The sequence below is a fragment of the Buceros rhinoceros genome, unplaced genomic scaffold, assembly GCF_000710305.1.
Source record: "Buceros rhinoceros silvestris isolate BGI_N320 unplaced genomic scaffold, ASM71030v1 scaffold37181, whole genome shotgun sequence".
Taxonomy (NCBI): Eukaryota; Metazoa; Chordata; class Aves; order Bucerotiformes; family Bucerotidae; genus Buceros; species Buceros rhinoceros.
The window spans coordinates 1-12,383 of NW_010394283.1; the positions used below are offsets into that span (position 1 = coordinate 1).

A 12,383-nucleotide genomic window follows, 5' to 3' on the forward strand; every position below is an offset into this window, starting at 1 on the left:
TATATATATATATATTTAAAATTTAATGGAAATGTTTTATTTTTAGCTTCCACCTCTCAACATTGTCCACATCATCCAGTTTATGTTACAGTTTTTCTTTTGAAATAAATACTGTTAAACAAGATTAGTAATACACGTTTTAAATGTTGACTCTTTTTGTACGTTATGGGATTTTATCCATGTCGTAACTGAAGAACCAAAATAACTTTGTTTGACATCTTAAGAGTTTTCCCAGGATTAGGTAGATGCTTGAATAAAAAGGAAATGTTGTGCTAAAAATAAACCTCAGCCCAATTTCTTAAGTGATTATAACAGATGACTCTGGAAAGTAAGTTTGATTCTTAACTACTATTACATTTAGTCAAAGGATCTGATGCCAAAAATCAGTTATTCACAAAACAACTTCATGCCAAACATAAGTTAGCAGAAAACACAGCTGAATTATACAGCAATACAGAATTCATAAGTTCTAAAACCTACTTTTTGTCTTTCTTGTACTTGGCTTAATTCTTCACCCTTTGGTATTTGAGTTTCATATGATAGTAACTCCACCTCCACTTCATCAAGCCATTTGCAGAGTTCCTCATGAGTTGAGTGCAGTTGACCTGCAAGCTGCAGAGCCTGCTCTAAGGTCTTGGATACATCAGAACTCAATTTCGTAATGTCTTTGTATCGTGCTTTAATGCCTTCCAGTTTATCTTGAATTATTACAACTTCATCACCTAAAATATCAGAGGAATGTTAATTTCTGTGATCACAAATACTTAAAAGCACACCCCCCCCCAAAAAAAACCCCAACAAAAATAACAAAACAAAACAAACCCCAACCAACCCAAATCCCAAGTCTCACCTATCACAGAAATCGCAGTATTTAATTTATAACATAACCCAGACAAGATGATAAAGTCAATTCTCAACTGCTGTAAATTATACTACCATCACTAAAATCCACAGAGCTATTAAGTTTACCTCAGCTCAGGATCTGTCCTTCTGTCTTTTTTCTGCTTTACTAAACTGTTAAAAGTAAGGACTTAGATCCAATATTTAACACAAATGTTCTTTAAAAAAATCCACCCTTAAATTCATAATAATTCTTAGAAAATTATAAAAAAATTATAAAAGGGTTATTGAAAATGTGAAGGAAAAACAAAATTAACAAAATACTAACTAGATTTTCAATTACAGTAATATTTGACATCACTGCACATCCTCATTACTATCCATTTGAAACTCAACTCAAAAGGCTAAAATACAAATAATGTACTGAAATTGACTAGTGTCTATTCAGACTTAATTATAGACTATGCATAATGTTGAAGTTTGGAACAAAAAAGGACACTTCCCACCCCCAACAACAGGCATGTCTTAAAGAGTTCAAGTACTTTAGAAATACTGGAAAATCCAGACAGATGTTGATCTACAGAACAGAAATGTTGTGTACAACTGGAATGCAACTTTTCCCACAGTACTGCCTCCAATGGACGAAGCTTTTCTCTTGCAGTAAAAGGTAGTCTAATATCTCATTCATCTGTGGATGCCCACAGGGAATTGACTGTATCCACTGCCAAACAGCCCTCCATTATGAGTAATGTCCATAACTTGCTACTAGGAACAGAATGCAGGTTCACTAAAATAGTTTTCCACTAAAAAACAAATGAAGGACTCAAAGGCCGAATTCTCTACAGGCAAAAAAAACCCCCCTTTTGCCCACTTACATTAATTGTAAAATTAGCCAGAAACACAACCTAACTTGATCTCAAACCTTTATTAAAATAAAAAATACGACTGCTTTAGCTAGCAAAATATGGACTGATATTTGCAAGTTCCACTGTAATTTTCTCTTAAAGTAATTTTCACTTATAAGCACAAGAAAAAAACCCATTGAATCAGTTTCATATAAACTCTCACCTGTCGTTTGCTTGAGAAGCTCTAAGCCATTTTGTATAGCCAAATCAACATTTTGTTTTCTAAGAAGAATCTCTTCCTGAAGTTCCTAAGAAAAAAGGCCATTTGTGTTAGCACAGACATATCACACTGTATTACTTTTATGTAGAATAAGCATATAGCCATTTTAAATAAAATATTAAAGAAAAATAAACGAAATATGGAACATAAATGAAATTTTTAAATTAATTAAATAAAAATGAACAGAAATCAAAATACCAGTAGTTCAGAGTGCTGATTCTCCAGCAATTCTGTGTTGCAATCTTGGACTGACAATTTGCTCAGTTTATCATGGATTTCATTCAGCCAGTTCATCAATTCAACTTCATCCTCCCCAAAAATCTGAGCATTGCTGAAAGCTTGCTGGAGGAGTTCAGACCTGCTGTTGCTCTTCTCTTGAATCTCAATGTATCGGGCCTGAGCAGAATCTAGCTTTTCCTGCACCATATCTTTATCTTCCCTGGAGCTCATAGTCTTTAGAGACTGACCAGCGCTAACAGCCTGATGTAAACTCTTATTGTGAGCTAGGACATCGTCTTCTAGGGCCTATATTTTTTTAAATAATGAAGAATAATGGAAAAGAAAATCAGAACAACGTAAAAGAAATGTAAATGGAACTAAAAAAAACCCAAACTGAACAAAAAAGGACATACTGCTATAACACACATATATAAAACTCAAACTACAGAAAAAAAAATTAGTATGGTAAAACAGAGGTACGCTGCAACAGCTTTGCCAGTTGTGTTGCACTTTACAGAAACGTTTGAAAAGAATGATACAAGCAAGTGTGTGGTTTGTATCTTACTTTATGCTGAGAAATTTGCTGCTGCAGTTTGGAGGCCTGCGTTCCAATAGGTTCTGCATTTGCAAGCCTCTTTTCTGTGGCAGTCAGCCACTCCACGAGCGGCTCCAGAGCTTCATGGAACTGCTGTGCTACCACCAAGATGCCTTCTAACTGACGGTTCCTACCAACATGCCAAGAGAAAGGTTATTTTTTGTGACAAAGGAAGTGTGAAATAATTTAAAAAGCCACTTGAATCCTTTGCAATAAAAAAAAAAAAAATTTGTCTTAAGATAGGAACCAGTCACCAAATAAAATATAAATATATCCATGATCAACAAAAACCAAGGTAAAGCAATAATCTCTTGAAACTCTCCTAGCTAATATATGTTTTGCAAATAAAAATAGTATCACTTTTTCATATATTTTTTGCTAAAAATAATGTAGCATTCAATTCAGCAAAACACTGGTTTATCCCCAATTAGGACAGTTCTCAAGTTTGTAGCTTGAGCTTTAAGCATAGTTACCATTCCTTGACTATTATACATGGTTTAGAGTTAGGAAAAGGCTTTAGTGAACCAGAACATATTGTGTTCCCTCAGCATTGTAAAATACTCGTTCCATAATGTGAACAGAGCTATTTGGCTCTACTTTCACATCTCTTGCTCTGGATAAAAGCTCTCAATTAAGTTAGTGAGACAACAGAGACTTGACCTCCGAAATAAAAATGCAGTATCTAAAACATTTTTGTTTCAGATTATTACATTTCAGAGAAGGTTCTTGATTACACAAGTCTTCTCTACAACCCCTGAACAAATTTCATTCATTTGCTGAAAAAATTTCATTCAAGAAGACTTTTAAGAGAGACTTGCCTATTGAAAAATGTAACAATATTGTCTTTCAAAGCGGATCTTACTCTAGATAAAAGCTATGTTTATACATGCTTCCCAAGGCTTATAAACAGGTAGAATTGACACACTTGGCCACAGACACTCAAGGAAGTACTCTACATAGTTTTTGAAATCATCCTCAAATGTCCTCTTTATTTCTAGAGAACAGCCAAAGAAAAATGGAGATGACATATGACTTGTAGAAAGTCACAATTTGATTTTTAATTAAACATCACCAGACTGGGAGAATAATATTAATTTAAAGATGACATTAACATTCACCTCATCTAATGAGTCAGATTCCCCTCAATTAACAAAAAAAAAAGAAGGAAGGAAATAATGGTCTATTAGTGGCTGACTCTATTAATTAAATAATCTTATTATTAGTATGAGGTAACAAAAGAGGTTCCCAGTAAGGGAAATAAAGAGAGGCTACCAGGAGTAGGAGACGAGAGTCTAAGTATACTCAATACATCCATTAGTTCTTCACTGTAAAGCTTCACTGTTCACTTAAATTCCTTTTCTTCAACTTTCCAAGTCCTTTCTTGTTCTCGGTCACATACATTTTTCAGGCCACCTCTTATGCACAACTCTTCTCTACTCTGAGCAAGGCTGTCCTTTTTCAAATCCCCACCCAGAAAATACATTCAGCAACCCTTTCAAAACAGGTTTCTTCAAAGACACTCTGCAGTTCATAACTTTTCAGGCATTTTACACAACATCAACTCGTAAATCTATACACACAGATACCGTGTGTATGGGGTTTGGTTGGGCTTTTTTTTTTTTTAATTGGAACTTGAATTGGACTGAAATTGGTTTAAGAGACAGAGTTTTCTGTGTTGCTAGAATATATCTACATACTTTGATGGTCCTTTTCCTTCTTGAGAAGTAAGGGAGCTCAGCATGTTGCACAAGTACATCAACAACTGATGGTACAAGGACCTCTGTAGAAATTAATTGTATAGATGACACCAAGGAGAAAAAGCGAAAAAGAGGTGAGTGCCCTCTCTTTGTAGCTGCATGTCAGGATTTAGAAGTTCCAAGGGAACATCACTCTTATTTAAGTGTATAATTTGCAGGTGACTCTATGCAGCAAAAGAGGTCAAGAAATTGCATTATAACGAACTAACAGAAATAAAATATTGACAAGATATGTATGTGGTTAACCCTAGCAGACTGTAGCATCTTAGGCTTAACTTTTTTCAAAAGCTTTTGGTCTGTTCAAGCCACTTCTCTCCACTTTTCCTTCAGAGGACCTATTATATCAACATCAAGACACAATAATGGAATGTAATATCAAGAATGATAGTACTTTCAAGATTTCACACTACAGAGTTCCACATGCTGCTTCTAAGCATCCATCACAGGCTATGACTACATTTTTCAAATCTATGAAAGAATTTCAAATACCTTGTTTCAGCTTTACTGAGCAACGCATCCCACCGACTATCCAGCAAACTCAACTGTTTCAAGATTTTCACTCTATCAGCAGGTTCTGCTGACTCTGCAATTTTCTCCCCTTCACGCTTGATTACCTCAACAGTAGGTTTGCGGTCATCCAGCAGTCGCTGGAGAAGCTACAGAGAAAGCAATCAGGCACCCGGTTAATTAAGAAACATTGTAATAACATCAGTGCAAAACCAGAAGGATCTAGGCTTCTTGAAAACCTCGAAGTAAAAAAGAAAAAACAATGCCTATATTGTGATGAAAATCTGAATAATGCTAATCAGACACACACACCAACCTGCCCCACCCCCAACATATGTTCATTTTAGTTTCTCAGTTGTTTTCCTATGAAAAGCAGAGTTTCACCAAGCCCAAACAACCTCCTTGGTTTCTATGGGGTACAGATGTGTGGCAGGCTCAGAAGTGAAGATATAGAGGAAAAAGTTGTATTTAATATCATTGAGGGAAACAAGCTATTTAGAGTAATGCATTTTATATTAACATTTTTGAGAAAGCTGCATACCTGTCTAGATTTAGCAACACAAAGATAATTCTCTCATATATAGAGATAAGAAAATAGATATGAAACTACTGCATCACTGACTCATCACCTGAGATACAATTAAGCTCACTGATCTAGTCCAGTAAATTAACCTTTCCGTGAAGAATAGAACACAGCTCTGCCTAAAGTCGTCCCTTCCTCCATTCTCTAGTTGCCTTGAGTAACATTAGCACTTTGCCTCTGCAGATATCCCAACATGACAACCTGTACTGACCATGACTTTAGAGCAAATATCCAGATGAGCAACTGCATGGACTACATATGTTTCTTAGCTACATTATGGGTCTTTTTCTCTATAATCGTTACGAAAATTTGCAAAAGTTGACAACACTAATAACACTTCTACATTAGCACAGGTCATTTCCTACCATTATTCCAACTAATTACCAACAACAATCAGATCACAAACACAATCAAGAGCCAAGTATTTAAGTCCATGATCTGCAACATTACCTTTGAATTATTACAATAAAAATTTACTAGTATTTATTTCCTACTTTCCAAATAGCCAAACATTGGATTTTATGCTTCCTCTTTTTCCAGTGGACCGTGAACAATCCTTTCCATATAATAGTAATTCTAACCATAGCTCAGACTGCACAGTTTCACTCTGTCTCATGTCCCAGAAGATGAGCACTTCTCCCAACTCTGGACAGATTCTTGAATATCAAACAGATGGCTGCTTTAATCACCTCAGCACACTTCAATGTAATATATATATACTCCTGAATATATAATACTCCTGAACAGATTTTTATGCTTTGCCAAAGACTGGGAATTTATTCTCGTTGATCCAGTGGAAGGAGAGATACTCTGAACACCTTTCACTTACTTTCTGTTCTTGTATTTGGGCCTTCACAACTTTGAATTCAGCAGATGGTGGCTTCTGATTAGCCACAAGGTCTTCTGTATCAATGAGCCAGCTAAGCAGAGATTCAAGGGCATCCTGAAATCTCCCACAGTGAAGGAGGGCTTCCTGTAATTGTGCAGCTCGCTGGGCAACCTGGAAATAAGTAGAGGATCAGGGGCTGTAGTCACCTTTTCTTTGTATTTCTGTGAAATAAGTAGCCAAAATCTGTGTAACATTTGGCAATATCACTACCAAATACTCTCATTTTCATAGCTATTCATAACAGCACTGTGGTGCAATTAAGCATTAATCTCTTGGGGCTACAGACGCCCAATGAAAATAAGGTTGACTTCCAGTACATCAGACTGCTCTAGTAGTTCCTTACAAGAGATACTCCTGTTTTATATAGCTACAGTATTACGACATATATACTGACAAGGTCTTTATTTTCCTTACAGAAAGACCAAGCCAGAAACCCAATGTAGCAACTCTTGTAAGGGCAACAATCCTTTCGAAGGGCAGGGAAATAGGAAAGGAGAAGACAAGCAGGTGTACCACAAGAGTTAGTGGTTCTGCTGCATCACTCCTTCAGGAAGACAGAGCAGAAAAAAAAAAATGAATGCAGTTTCTATTTCCCACCCTTTCCAACAGCAGCTACTGCTGGAAGAGCATTCCTCAAAAGCATAGTGAAACATCTACAGCCAGTTTTCCACAGCAGTGGTACATTCTAATGTCTCAAGCAATACAATCCCTCAAGGTGTTACATAGAAAATGTGCCACTAGTCACACAAAGCTGGGCTGTATCACTGCTCAGCTGCGCAGATACAACAGCGTACAGGAACAAATACAACAGAGTGAAAAAAAGTGAGCAAAAACTGAACAAGAACTATTTACTGGCTACATATGTCACAGCTACCTTTCCCATGAACGTGTCACAACTCCAGCCTCTCTGACTGGGTTATCAAACTTCCCTGCTCTGCCTAATTAGGAAGGAACACATAGTTCTAGGAGTCTTTACTGAATAAAAATTCAGGACAGACCTACAGAAAGTTTGACAAAACTTTGTAAATGATAGTAATACCTCTGGCTACTAGTGATATAAATCTTATCCTCAGAATTACTAACAAAGTGATTGTATAAAGTAATATAATTCATATTCTTTGTGAATATTTAATTTCCTGTTTTTTGAAAGAGGTCAGCAAGGAAATAATCAAAAAGCAGAACACAACAAAACCAGAAGAGTATACAAAATAATAACCTTCTTATTAAGAGTCTTCCATCGGGTGTTGACATCTTCAAGGTCATGTTCAAGGTTTTCTGTGTTGGTACATTTAGCAGCACTTTGAATAAGGCCTTGACCCAACCAATTTACCTCTTGTTGTTTTACTTGCAGAGGTTCAATTTCTTCTTTCTGAAATACCTGCAGTTGAAATCCAAGACACACATGAAATACTGTATCTTCTGACATAAAATGCATCTACTGTTTACATTACAGTAAGCAACAACAACAACAAAAAATTGCTGAAAATTGGTGTCCAGAAGAAAGGAAACCATTCCTCATCAGGACCTTCCTAAAAAACATTAATAAATCTAAACAGAACAGACTGTATCTAAACACACCATAGAGGAAAAATTATGTGTATTACCATGAGTAGTTTAGACAGGAAGGAAAGGGAGAGAGAGAGAGAGAAGGGGGGGAAGTTCGGGGGAAAAAGAAAGAAAGAAATTCTAGTAGAGGAAAAAAATTCAGGACCAGAGAAACTCATTTGTTTAATTACCTATCTATAAAATCTACCCAAAAATGGCACAGAACGATTGTTAAGCTGCCCTCAAATAAACAAACACACACCAAGAGACGTGATTGGGCATTTTTCTTCCAAACTAGGACAAATGCAAAGTCTTAAGTTAAAGAAGCAGGGAAAGAAGAAATATTTTAAGGTAATTTTGGGGAGAATAGAATGGTAACGCATGAGGAGGCGGCACAACAGTTGCTGCTGAAACAGTATCCCAGGAGAAGGGGTTTTCATTTAGAGGGATATTCTTACAAATTGCCAGGGCAAATTGACTGTACTTAAACAGCAATTCGAGCAGTTTTCTGTTTGCTTTATTTTACTCTTTCAGGTATTTAAGCTTTTTCAGAGCCAGATTATTACCAGTAGCAACAGCAATGTAAATTACCTTTTGTATTCAGCTCCATTAGGCTGCACTGACACCAGCGTCAATGAGATCAGAAAATGGCCTGAAGCCCCTGAATTAATTACACAGGCCAGGGAAAAATAACCAATGAATAAACAATGCTAAAGAATGCTCAACTTTTGACCCTAAATCCTTCTATTTCTATAGCAGCATTCAGTAACAGTTTTGGTGTACACTTGGCGCATTCAAAACAACCTTCTCAGCACCCTGAAAAGCAAGGATCACTCTGAACATAACAGTGACTCTCTTTTGTACCAAACACAGGGTGGTAAGTGATTGCTTTTAAAGCAGCAGACCTCAGGTGGACGAGCACACTTCCACCAGCTTGACAAGTCAATCTAGAAGCTACAGCAACTACACTAAGTATAAGGGGTAAAATAAATTAAGTATTCTTAAGAATTTTGTTCCTACGGACAAAGAAACCCTGAAAAGTGTAAGACTGGTTATATGAAAACTGAATGAGTGCAACCAGCTGTCTGGTCCCAGAAAAAGGAAAATGCTTGTGTTTTTCTAGACTGTAGGGTAGGGAGGAGGCAGAATAATATTTCCACACAGAATCAATAACAAATTCTTCTCTTGTGTGCCATAAAGCCTCATCTTTTGAAAGCAACATCCTACCACAGAGAATACTGATCTCCATAACCTGCCCTTTAAAAACGAATGTGTTCTTTACAGACAAAAGCTTAAAATCAATTACCATTATTGCTGAGGCCAAAGTTTACTAGAACAACTTAGCAACAAAGCTTGAAGTATCTCAGATTTCAACCAGAGTGGGAAGAAACAAAAATTACAGACCCAACAAACACCCTTTTCCTATTACAAAGCTTCACTTCTTACCCTCTTACCTCATCCACCATTCACAAAGCACTGCAAGATCCTGTGCTTGTAAAATACTACTACCGTAACGTCAGTGATCTGCTTTCTGGCATGCACACGCAAAAGGCAGCTTTCAGAAGAGGTGCAGAGCCTTTAATCTGCCTGCTTTGGAAACCGCAACAATCTGATACTGTTGCGTACACCTGGATGAGTAAGGCTGCTCAGTCTGAAGGCATGGGCTGTAGCTGCCCTGGAATGGCACTGCCTGTAACCACACTGTACGAACAGGGAGCACCAGCGTGGGTGCGTGGAGGAGGCACTCACACCACATTAGGAGTAACCGCCACCAGCTAGGCAATACAGAACCCTGCCCCACACAACTGGAAGCATTCATCCCTCTCAGAACTTGGCCCCAACTCCTTTTCTATACCAACCACCTCACCTATTCTGGACATCCCATATGTACTACACAAACGTCACTGATTAAAGCATCTGCCTAATTAATAATAATAATAATAAAAAAGACATTTTTGCTACAACAAAAATCTTAAAGCTTTAAGCAACTATCTTTAAGGCAGCATTACAACTATGTCACAAATCTGTAGATTTTTTAATTTTAAATTACCTTGTTAGACAATAGTCCATTGCAGACAGCATCCAAGGTTTCTTGGATGTCAGTAGTCCAGATATTGCCTTTACTTCTCCCTCGGAAAGATTTTGGACAGTTCACAGTACTATCTAATTCAAGTTGTTGAACAGAAAATGCCATTTCATCTGAGCCTGTATGTGCTATACTAGATTCCTCTGTAACAGATAAAATCTCATATTTTGCTAAATTCAAGACACTAGTATTTACAGCAACATTAGTGTAATAAACATCTACGTGAGGAGATGCATCATCTACATAATCCTCCTCTACTGTTGTGACTGGTGTTTCAATTTTTTCACGAACTTCATGTGCATTTGCCACTTCATTTTTCTTGAGGGAAATACTTCTTCCACCACCTTGAAGAGGATCTTCACATGAAACAGCTTTCTCTTTGAAACCTTGTGAGTATTTCCCCCCTGTCTCTTCCTGATCACTCTCACATGTCTGTGCACTGCTTAGTTTTCCTTTTCCAGACGGTAAGATGTCATGCAAAACCAATCTGCAGCTTTCTTGAACAGAGACACTACTGCTTGTGAGCACTGGGGTTTGCTGCTCTCTGCAAATTGCTGGGAAATAGGGTCTGAACTGACCTACAGCATGGATATCTTCTGCAGAAGATAAACTTTGTATTTGAGTTTGCTCCTCTGCTAACAATGTATCTTGTTTTTCTTCCCTTTCTGCGGGAGGGCTGCATAAACCAGAATCCTCCTCTTCTGAGGTAAGAGAATTTGTACCCCATTTGCATTTGCCTGATCCAGCTGTATCTGACATGTCAGCAGTTTCGTTAAAGGAGCATTCACTTTTATTCGTGTAATCTGAAAAGTTGGGTGGAACAAACATTCTCCATGATCGCCTATGCTCCTTCTTTTCTACGTGAGACTTTGCTTTCGGTAATCCAGCTGTACGGATTATATCGCTGTTCAGTTTGAGAGCATCAAAGATCATTTTTTCATCTAACTTATTAGCTTCACGGCTTCGGAGCTCAAAAACACTGGAAGAAGTAAGGGCACCATTGGAGCACAAAGTGCTGATGTCCAGTGTTCTGTGACTGTAGGGTAAGGTCCGGTCCGTGAAATGCCTCGAGGAGAGGCTGCCCTTGGAGCCTGAATCAATCTGCTCATTCAACCGCACAGTGTCATAGATAGATCTTTGGGGAACGTAGCAGTCCTCAATATTGAGATCTTCATCTTCTTCTCCTTTGCCAACACATGGAGGATTCTGACGTAGACAGTCTGGCCTGCTAAGTGGCTTCCCCATCCTGAAAGTATTCACACAAGTACACCACTATACCTCCGTTTTCATGGATACAGGGGAAACATTTAAAAAACACTAGCGCTCTGAAGAATTACAGTAAACTTGCCCTTAGCATAACATGCATAGATAGAAAACATACATCATAACTTATGAGGTGGCTGAGGTCATTCATAATCAGTGCATCAGTTTAAAATGCAACTTTACCTGATCTGAGGTTATCACTCCCCCCTCCCCAAAATATAAAGTGCTTCAGTAAGAAAGTAACAGAAATCTTCCAATGTCACAGAAAAACAAAGTGAAGCAAAAACCAGCAGTGGCTCAAATATTTCAAACACTCCATGGAACGCTTCATTTATTCTACCAGGTCAGAACCTGTATCTGAAGTCTCCAAAATAAGCCTTCCAAATGAACAAGTGTTACAGAAGGCAGCACATTATCTTCTGTAGCTGACTGCTTAACTGTAATCCATTTAACTGGTTTGCAGAGTCCCATCTCCTTTATAAATAAAACATGGTGTGGCAGATTAAAAAAGACAGGATCCACAGTGGCTGTGTACGGTCCAGACCAAGGCACAGAAAAAATCCTGGGGATGGGCAGGATAAATTAAATCCAAAACAGTAAGAATAACAAAATAGCCCTTCGCTTTTTTTGGCAGTAGCTATAAATAACCTTGATCCGTAAGGCAGCTTATCCTCCTCTTGTACCAGGCTTGTCCGTGGCGTCTCCACAAGTCCCACAGGAAAACATCACTTTCTAGCAGCAGAGCCAACCCGTCCTTCGAGTAGACAGTCCGAAAACAAATGTTTTAGACCGATTCCCTCAGCAGCATCCTGGAGAGCTGTTTAAGGCAACTGCAGAGCAGCGCAAGCGTGGCGAGTCCCCCCGAAGGCACCGCAGGTTTGCATTCGGCAGGTCCCGACTACAAGCTGCAGCTAGCGGGCTGCCCTCGCTCCTTCCCCCTCATTCCTGAAGCGCAGCTGCGAGGAAGGAGACGA

The 12,383-nt window shown here is 38.1% G+C and overlaps 1 protein-coding gene across 1 annotated transcript; it reads right to left on the bottom strand.

Moving 5' to 3' along the window:
- Positions 1 to 480: 480 nt before the first annotated feature.
- LOC104501390 (dystonin-like) lies at positions 481 to 11,391 on the bottom strand (the record flags this gene model as incomplete). Its single annotated transcript, XM_010145189.1, has 8 exons — positions 10,111 to 11,391; positions 7,732 to 7,893; positions 6,456 to 6,626; positions 5,026 to 5,192; positions 2,750 to 2,909; positions 2,164 to 2,490; positions 1,909 to 1,993; positions 481 to 722 (listed from the first exon to the last, which is right to left on the bottom strand). Coding segments are annotated over exons 1-8 (2,595 nt in total), but the record flags the coding sequence as incomplete, so codon positions are not given.
- Positions 11,392 to 12,383: the final 992 nt, after the last annotated feature.